Source organism: Cariama cristata, unplaced genomic scaffold (genome assembly GCF_000690535.1).
Source record: "Cariama cristata isolate BGI_N322 unplaced genomic scaffold, ASM69053v1 scaffold45968, whole genome shotgun sequence".
NCBI lineage: Eukaryota > Metazoa > Chordata > Aves > Cariamiformes > Cariamidae > Cariama > Cariama cristata.
The window spans coordinates 4,400-14,679 of NW_009633739.1; the positions used below are offsets into that span (position 1 = coordinate 4,400).

The window sequence follows — 10,280 nt, forward strand, 5'->3', positions numbered from 1 at the left end:
TCAGCCTTTCATACTCACATCTCTTGTCTCCCACCCGTTTGCCAAACTATGGACAAATTTATTTTGAGGCTCTAAGACCAGTATCATTCATCTTTTTTGATGGAGCAGACAGCTTGATTGACTTCAGCCTTCAGGAAAAGACTAAATGTATTTTTCTGCTCCCATCAGGTGACTGATTGTGTGCTTGCTGTCATGTGCAGGGCCAGTGCTCCCAGACATACCAAGCTCCTTGTGCAAGGACAGCCAGAAATATTGCAAGTGTGCATTCAGAGGGCCAAGTGTTTCAGGAACCTCCAGATGTTGAGCAAAGACAAACACAAACTCCTACATCCAGGAGGGAACACAGTGCACATCAGCACAGGTCAGGGACTGACTGGTTTGGGAGCAGCTCTGCAAAAGGGAGCCGAGCTCCTGGTGGGCCAGTGAACCTGGATTCAGCAGGGTTCCTGTGCAGCGATAAAGGCTAACCATATACTGGGCTAGCTACATTGAGGACAAGCGCTCATTCCCCGTTGCCCAGGACTTGTGGGTCTGAATCCAGAGCAGTCTGTCCAGTTTTAAGCCTGCAATATGTGAGATATAAACCAGAAAGAATCCAGCAAAGGGCCACTAAGATGGTTAAGAGGCTGCTGCACCTGCCCAGCCACCTTGGCCGGCAATGCCCGGACTGGTACCTGCAAGCAGTTGCAGAGCACAAAACAACAGGACTTTCTGCCTGACCCTGGGCCAGCTGTGACCTCCCTGCTGGGAAGGGTAGACATAGTGAACATAGTGCTGGAGGGGGAGTGAGCTAGTGTAGGAGATAATCTAATCTCACTTAAATATACCTCTCTATCCAGATCCACCGTGTTTCATTGTTTGCTGTGTCTCCCCTGTTGAACATCTCTGCTATATGGCTACCTCCATTCTTGACTTGTGGTTTCATCCTCATGAGGAAACTGAGAGCAGCCTGTGTGCAAATATCCTCTGGCCTGATATTTAAGCACAAGCTTTAGCTATAATATCACCTTTGGTAACTGGTCAAAGCATATTTTTTCTTTACTCTTGTGCATAAGGAAAATAATTTATCCAGAACCACTAGTGCTAAAATGGTGCAAAGGACAAAACTAAATCACAGACTAAAGCTTCTATCACCTTGCGAAGATGCCAGCAATTATTCCCATACTTCCTCCTGACAGTGACTGCAGCTATTCTCTTTAGCTGCAATACTTATCCTACCATACAAATTGATACCCACCAGATCAAAAGAAGAGGCAGCATATTCCCTGTCTATAAGCCTTTGAAAAACATGTTGATTTTCTCATAGGCTTTTCTATAACTGCATCTACTTGCTGCCACATCTAAGAAAAGAGTACAATTGATTACTTGAAGTAATTTTGGCAAAGGGTGTAGGGATGCTGCCTAGACAGCGTCAGTGGCTGGTGCGGATCAGCAGTGCCATCCCGTGGGACACACAACGAGCCGCAGCTCCCCGCGGAAGCTGGAGGGAAGTGGAGGGTCCCTCCCCACGGCCGCTCCCCCCTGGAGCCTCCGTGACCACCCAGGGCCACTCGTTAGAAGAAACTGCGAGACAGTTATCAAGCCTCAGGGACGCGGTCGGTGTGCTGCTTCCTTTGTCCTCCGAGCTTGACAGGCAGCCTCGATTACTACTTTGGAGCTGGGAGACTGCACTTCTGTTATTCGAAGTTTCCAAGACTTGAAAATTAGCATCTCCCTAGCCACTTCCTTTTTGGGAAAGCTGCTCAGGGGAAGCCTCAGTAATTGAGTTTTCTTATAAACCACATGTAATGTCATTTTAACCTTTTACTTTCATTTTGTGACTACTGTTTAGATAAACATCCTGCCTCAGTGGGCAGGAAAGTGATTTTCTTTGTAGCCGTGTTAGAATCCTTCATCCCAAAGACAGCAAGAGTTCTGGGATTCAGATCTTGATGGTTTTATTTCTCACAAACCCATCACAGTTGCATTTACTGTGACAAATATAGAACCAAATAGATTTAAAAAGAACGGTTTTTATTATTGAAAAGTTTTGAAATATATTTTAGTGATGTTCTAATACTCCATATCCAACTAATTCTGTATTTCTAACAATGTAAGTCCCAAGCTTAATTGACTTACTATGCTTCTAAATTCAGAAATGTAAACAGTAGGAGGTATTTTAAGTGAAATCTAAAAGGTAGTGCTAAATGAAAGCCACAGGGCATCTCTGCAACTATTTGGCATATGAATTCTCAACAGGCTGGTTGCCTCCTCCACAGCATACCTCTCTGCATCTAAGCTGTTCCTCTGCACAGCGCACATGCTCATCTTCCTTGCCTGTATTGATCCACCACAGTACTCAGTCATGCAAGCTACCCCACCATCGGCTCTGCTATTTCTGTGATGCTGGAGCTCTGCGACTGCATGGAATTCCAGTTCCCACTGTTTGTTTCCTAGGCTGCATCCTTAAAACTCTTAATTCTTCATTTTTTAAGTTATCCTATCTTTAACTTAATGTACCTGATGTTCTTTAGGCTAAGAAAAATTACATTCCCTACATTATCTTGACCTTTTAAAATGACAGTGAATTAATATCTGTTAATTAAGCAGATAACATACAGTAATATTGTTCATTAATGACTAATGATGACAATAATAGTTTGTTATCTCTTACAACAGCATGACTGCAGATATTGTGTGTGTGTGTGCGTGCAAGCATGCAGAGGGGTTTAACACACAAAGACTGTAAATATCATTCTTTAAAAAATAATTTATTCCTTATGAAGAAAGCAGAATGAGGATCTTGCATTAAAAAAATGTATTTGCAGTAGCTAACACAGCAACAGGTTGCTGCATTCAACCTTCTATAGATCATTACAGAATTATTATGACTAGCAGGAAAGTCATGGAATCACAGAATGGCTGGGGTTGGAAGGGACCTCTGGAGATCACTCAGCCCAGCCCCCCTGCCAAAGCCAGTTCAACTACAGCAGGTTGCACAGGAACAAGTCCAAGTAGGTTTTGAATATCTCCAGAGGAGGAAACTCTACAACCTCTCTGGGCAGCCTGTTCCAGTGCACTGACACCAAAGTACAGAAGTTCTTCCTCATATTCAGATGGAACTTCCTGAGTTTCAGTTTGTGCCCATTGCCCCTTAACCTGCCACTGGGCACCACTGAAAAGAGTCTGCCCCATCCTCTTGACATCCACCCTTAAGGTATTTATAAGCATTGATAAGTGCCATACACCCAGTCACAAGCATGGAACTTTCCCCCAAATGCTCATAAATCTTTTGTGTCTTCTCTATTTTAAAGGGCAAAGCACACATGCCCTATTAAAAAAAAAAGATGAAACACAGAAATAGCATAGTATAGCTTTCCTTGGATCCTCCCTTGAAACTCCTGTATGTCCTCATTAGAAGACATACAAAAACATCTAGAAAGCTAATTGTTCATAACGACAAAAAAAAAAAAAAGACACTTCCTGTACCTGTCTTAGTTCGTTAAAAAATAAAAAACTTCTCAAATGTAGTGTTTCCAACATAGCTGTGTTGAGCATCACGCACATATACCAGACTGAGGGCAGTTATAGCTGAATGTGCACCATATAGTCATTTATCTAGGTATTAAGAAAAAATTGTGAGACTATTGCATTTCCAGAGAGAGAGAAAGGAAGTAACAACAAAAAAACAAAAACAGAAAAAATAAAACAAAACAAATACATGCATAGGCAAGAAATCGAAGGGAAGTTTCTGGATGTTGGTAGAAGAGATTAGATTATCAAACATGCTGAGAGAAGACTGCACCCTAAAGGCCCCAGCCTGAAAGAAAGAAAAAACCCGAAACACTCAGATTGCCACCCAAAATCACTTCGTCAGCTGCTGGAATGCAGGCAATCCTACTTGTACTTCTAACTCAGGCTTACAGTTGGAAGAATGTATGCGCAGTGAAATATATGCTCGTTTGCCTTTTAAATCTCCCTTCTGACAGTGCTCTGTCAGGACAAGATTCTCACTTCATCTGAACCGTCAAACACTGGTCTCTATACAGCAAAACAATGCACAGTTCCATTACTGTACATTTTTACAATTTGCTTCTTCTAGGAGCCACTCAATTCCATTTAGCAATCCAGCTAAAGTTGCAGCTACAGTGTCCTGTGCCTGTAAAAATAAAAAAAGCTAATGTAATAGAGGAAGCAGGTAATAGGATCTAACAGCATTTTAGCATCACTCCATGGATATCCTTAAAGTCAGACATACTCATATAAAATCTAAATTTTTATCACTAGTTTAAAGGTCCCTTAGACAAAAAAGGTATCTTGAGAGTAAAGTACAAAAAGAAAACACTACTGTTTACAAAATTAGTTTTAAGACCCATTAGGAAAACCTTGCATTTTTGGTATCAAGGTGAATTTTATCTCAATCATTCCACCAGGTATTCTGGAACATTATACTTAATTTACGGATGAGAATCTCCTGGAAAATTCTTCTTGTAACTCTTAAACCAAAAACACTGCTAGCTTTAGAATTCAATGCATATTATTAATTCTCAAATTTTGTAATGTATTATAAAGTGGCTATTATAAATATGTATTAAAAATGTAAACATTTTCCATATGAAAACAGAGGAATTACCTCAAATCAGGATCTTGTTTTTTCTGATTAAGCATTGTTCTTCAGCTACACAACGTCTCAAAAAAAAAATTATGTGTGCCTGAGCCGCCATGATATATACTGTGCTTGACAAGCATAAAAGAACCAGTTCAGGACCTCACATGCTAGGTAAAAAACTGATTTGTCAAAAACTCAATACATCACGTCAAACGAGTGACAATTAACAGTCCCTTGGAAATGGCAGAAAAATCTGCCATTGTGTCCAAGGCCTTTTTAAATTAACCAAAGCTTCCTTACTCCCTTCAAGCATTTCGTCCTTCCTTACATCGGGGCTCCATCTGAAGTTTCTTGTCTGTTCCTGGGCAAGCCACTTAGCTCCCCTATGTTCAGACAGGCTAATGCTTCATCTTAGAGGACCAAAGAAACTAAATTCTTCACTTAAGTGCACAGCTCATGCACTAGTATTGAAAGCTGCACACTTGCTTAGTCAGGTACAGCTCAGGAACTACCATAAGCCTAAATTAAATTAAGCCACTGAGAAATAGAAAATAAAGGTTTAAAAGCAAGTACCATCCAGGGCTGACATAGCAGATTTAGTTGCAACTGATGTGCCACGTAAACACACGGAATTCTTTTCACATCAATGTGAGAGATACAAGACAAAACTAGAAGAGGTCTGTTCGGAGGCCCAAGGGCTGGATCAATCATTGCCAAAATACGAGCGAGTTCCTCTTGACGATCATGCTCTAAGAAACAATTTTTAATATATGAGTATTAAAGATATGCAAATCCCAAGGGGTACTTCTTTTTTTCCTTTTCAAATATTTAAGATGTCAGAGGTGAGGAAACAGAGGGCTGGAAGGGACATGGTCAAATTATCTAGTTCTGCTTATCACAAGGCTGAATCATCCGCATCCATGTCAGACAGATGTTCATATCACACTGAGATGTTAATTAAAAATCTCCATAGATTCTACAGGCAGCCTATTCCAGTTCCCTAACATCAGAGCATTTTCCAACGACCACACAGAGATCATAATTGCAACAAGCCATTAAGAATTATGCAGCCCTTCCTTACTGACCATACTTTTCTCCTTAGTATAACCATTCACAATTTTTTTCCCTCTTCTTTTCTGAGCTAGCCCTTACTATTTATTTAAAGTTGATGAATGTAAAGACAAACACCATAATAGGTATTTGGATTATCCTCTCACAGGACTACCTTGAGTCCTAATTGCATCTTTTATTGCAGTATTCCTGTTGAAGGTTCTCTTTCCAGGCCATTTAACCACCACTGATGCATTTCAGGCTTCTGCTCCTACCGATGCCCAGGGTTTTTTTCAGTTTGTTTTTTTTTGTTTGGTTTTTTGTTTGTTTGTTTGTTTGTTTTTGTTTTGGTTTTTTTTTTAATTCAGACCATTTCCCACTTGTAGCTTAGATAGCAACTGTACCAGTATCCATGAAAAAGAAGAGGCCATAACCCTTCACAGGGAGATGAGGGAGAGGGTCTAGGACAGGGGACATCTTCAACTGGGTAAGTCATGAAGAAACAGCACTAATGAAGCAGATTTTGTGTATTGCATATTCTTTGCAATCCTTGATGACATTCCAATCATTTACAAAACATGAATAAATAAAATAAAGAGAAACCCCTTACTTTTATGAGCTTCTGCATTAGCGACATAAATGAATCCATCAACTACTTCGCACACCTTTTTCACTTGATCTATCACACTGTAGTGCACAGCTTGCTGATTCCCTACTATGCTGTTCTCTTGGTAGAACATCTTATTCACAGCAACAGCTTGTTCTGCCCTTGCTCTCCTCCTTTCCACACTGAAAGATATTTCAGTATTTCAGTAGTCAGGTTAACTGAGAACGAGAAAAACTCAATTTTGAGTCTAGGCAGCACAGGAAAGGGACAGGAAAATGGCCTGAGCCAGCAAAACACTTTCTCCCTGCCCCCGCCTGCCCCTCCTTCTTTTCTAGTGTACATACACAGATGGTTAGCAATCTGTGAGATGCATATGAAGATACACCCGAAGATGAGTTTATATAGTGTTTCAAGAGGGATAGAAGCACCTGTTATGTATTGGTCATACACATTTGCTATGTATAAGGTTTCAAAAAGGTTTATTCTATGTTAAAATTTAGCAGTTGGAGAAAGAAAGAAAAAATGAAGATATGCATTGAAGCTTCTAAGAGATTCCAACGCACGTGAATGCATGCATAAAATTCACATAACAAAAACCTGAGGAAAAGTATGATATAACCGAGAAACACAACTTTTTTTGGTGGAGAACAAATCTTACCTGGTAGTTGAATACAATGTCAGAATATTGAATTTTTGATTGTTATTAAACTGAAAACTGACTCCTGATCCAATTCCTATAGGGAAAAAATGAATATATGAGATTACAACTATTTGGTTACTGAATACAACTAAGTGGTGGGCTGAAAATTCCAGTGGTGCTATGAAATGAATATATCCAAGCCTAGGTGTTGCTGTTAAGGCTAGCATATTTTCTATTTTACGATGAAATTTTATACATGCTCTAATTGATCCGACTATTAATTTAATTAAAATAAATTCAATAGTATTAAAAGAAAACAAGGAGGCATTCCCATGTTTCTGATAGTTAGACTTGAACCTAGAACCCCAAGCCAGAGAGGAGCTAGACTCTGCATTTATTAGCCGAAACTGGCATAGCAAAGGCTCTAGTCTGTTTACAACTAGCTGCATTGAAATGGACGTAAGAGAGAAAAAAACGTAACAACACAAAGAAATCCTATTTTCACACCTTCTGTAAATACAATTTTATTATTCCAGTTCTGCTGTGCTTAAATAAACATTAATTAAAAAGTAGTACATTTTTGTTTCTAGCTTGGACTAAAGTGAAATTACAGATATTCAAAACAATGTTTTTAAACATTGAAAAAAATCTTTTGCCTGCTCTTATAGCTCTTCTAAATTAAATTCACACCATTTGACAACAAAAGACTGAATCATATAAAGGATTGGTCTCGATAACATAAGTGTGGTTTTTAGCTGCTCACTGCAAGCAGTATCTAAAGAAAGTTCTGTCTGCATTTATCCAACAGTAGGTGTGACATGGAATTTAGGATCAAAATAGAAGTACGAGGAGCAAAATGATCCCTCTGACATTATGCAAATTTAATCATAAATTCACTGCAGCTATAATTTTATCCCAAACGTCCACTGCATTTATCCTTCTGAGACTTCTCTCAACAACAGAATTATTATTTTTTTACTGTTATCCTAATGAGTTTTGAGGGAAGGAAAAAGCATCCCTTTTCTCCATTTCTCCTCCAATGTTTTTTGTGTTATGTCTGTTTACAAAATAAAAAAAGTCAAAAACCAAAATGAACATTACCATGAATCTGTCTTTGAGGTAGGCCAGCTACTAGCAGAATTTCTGGGCATGTCATCATCCTTTGCACTAAAGAGTCATCCAGCTCTTCCAAACCCGGCCCAAACATAGCAAAGCGAGGTTCTGCCTGAGTGACCAGTGATTGCAAAAAGGAAGTCACAGCCCCATACCGGGGACGGCTTGATTTCAAACTTCTTCTACTCTGAGGACAGCTTTTTTTATATCTGTGTAAAATAGACGCAACTAGAAATTAAACACAAAATACAAAAAAGGTATTAATCGAACAACATAAACTGATTTAAGTCCCACACTTCTCATGCTTTGTTACCAGTACAACTCAAGCACAGGTCAAAAATTGATGGCTTCAAGCACCAGTACAAAGCAGGTAAAGGCATCAGTCCTTCTGAAGTTCAAATACTGACTTTCTGGACCTTAGTACACGTCTATCTATGGATCTTTTAGTTTACCTTAAAAAATAAAACAAAACAAAATTAAAATTCCCCGGTCCTTGCTGAACACACAATATTGGTAAAACAACATCAAAGCTGATAAGTCACATACAATATAAAAAATATGATACTTTTGAGTACATTTCACACCTTAATTAGACCGCTTTTGTGTTTATTAACTATGAAACAGGTAACTCCACCTGAAATGGGCCATTTCCCCTGTAGGCACAGAGAATGCATGTTGTGAAAGGAGACAGATGTTGTCTGCAAGCTTATGTGCTCATTTGAGGCAGCAGCTAGAAGGCATGAAAAGACCGGTAATTAAGGGAAAGAAGTAACAGTCATAGAAGTGACAGACATCGTAGAGAAGCAGCTTCAGTCTTTGATTCTGTGGTCATGGTAGGCTGCTGGTGGACAAATCACTTCAAGGAAACACGAAACGTGTGCTCCTCTATATCCAAACCCAGACGCTTCAGTTGAGATCAGGAAAACCATTCAGTGCTCACAGAAACAATGGAAATCAGTGATAAGTGGTTCCAAACAGGCGATGCTCTGAAGTATTCAGACCTAAAGAGATTTAATTCCGATATTCATGTCAGTAGATATTTTGTACTTCAAATTCTGTGTGCGTCTTTCCCGTCTGTAAAGTGGGGATGAAGGGCGCAGAGATTGCAGAGGTTAGTGCACTTAGGAAGGAACAGTTTCATTAAATCACCTTTGGAAAATTTAACTGCAAATTAAAAAAAAAAAAATACTGCAAATTAATTAAGGGAATTGAATAAAATTAAAAAAAACAAACCACAAAATAATCTGCTGTCTTAAGAGTTCTTCTCAGTCATCCAAACACATGAGTGTTGCTATGCTTTTCAACTACACCAGCTGAAACCACAGCCTTTGTTTTACAGCCTCGGACTATCAGAGCTAAAGCAATACTGCTTGTTATTCTGTGCACACTCAAAAAATCTTTTTTTTTTTTTTCCCTAGGTCTTCGAGCTAAGATAAAAAAAAAAAAAAGAAGAAGATTCACGGCCTTTGTGGTAGTTTGAAGACTTCTTAGTACTTTTATTAAAATAAGAAATCATTTGTCATTACACTGAGAGCGAAAACCATATTTTTATCACGATCAACAGTATGCACAGCTTCTGAAATTACTGTATTTCTGTGGCACAACAGACATGCAGTTTACAAAAAGCTTTAATTTCTTTATAATGTTAACTTTGACTTTTTTACGTTTTACATTCTTGCTGAATTCCAAACAGAAAGAGCTGATCAAACTGTCAAAAAACAGGAAGTTGTATTTCCAAAATAAACAATGGGTTAGAGACTTATCAACATTTAAGCAGTGGCTTAGAGCACAGTTTCACTGCTGTAAATATGAAACATGCCTGTGGGCTGAATATTACTGCTGTAGAGAGACTGTCAGCTGTGTAAGAGAATATGAAGATACTTACGCTGCCATGTAATCGTACAGCGCGTTATCGCTGTCCTCTGAAAAGGCTTTATTAAAAATCTCCACATCTGGGAGTGATTTCCAATCAACGGATGTCCAAAAGGGGAGATCCCTCAGGAGAAAATACCTCCACAACAACGGATCTTGCACAGCAGCCCTCCAATAGCAACTCGTGCTTCCCAAATGGCACAAATCTTGGGGTGAGAGGAAGGACATGATGTTGAGCTGCACGTCAATCTGAAAACCGTCAAGAGCAGCGGTTTAACGACCAGAATGGAGCAGCGAAGATGCAAGAGGCGGGATGCCGAGCTTCCCCATCGCCCCGACCGGGCCCCACTCACCGGCAGCGTCTGCAAGGCGCTCACCTCCCCCGCATCCTCCGGGAACGCTGGACGCTG

At 39.6% G+C, this 10,280-nt stretch overlaps 1 protein-coding gene across 1 annotated transcript; it reads right to left on the reverse strand.

Moving 5' to 3' along the window:
- Nucleotides 1-4,052: 4,052 nt before the first annotated feature.
- Nucleotides 4,053-10,277, reverse strand: FBXO4 (F-box protein 4; the record flags this gene model as incomplete). The annotated part of the gene is made up of 7 exons (XM_009706856.1): nucleotides 4,053-4,138; nucleotides 5,162-5,337; nucleotides 6,249-6,427; nucleotides 6,904-6,979; nucleotides 7,987-8,207; nucleotides 9,884-10,119; nucleotides 10,224-10,277. Coding segments are annotated over 7 exons (1,028 nt in total), but the record flags the coding sequence as incomplete, so codon positions are not given.
- Between the last annotated feature and the right edge of the window lie 3 nt (nucleotides 10,278-10,280).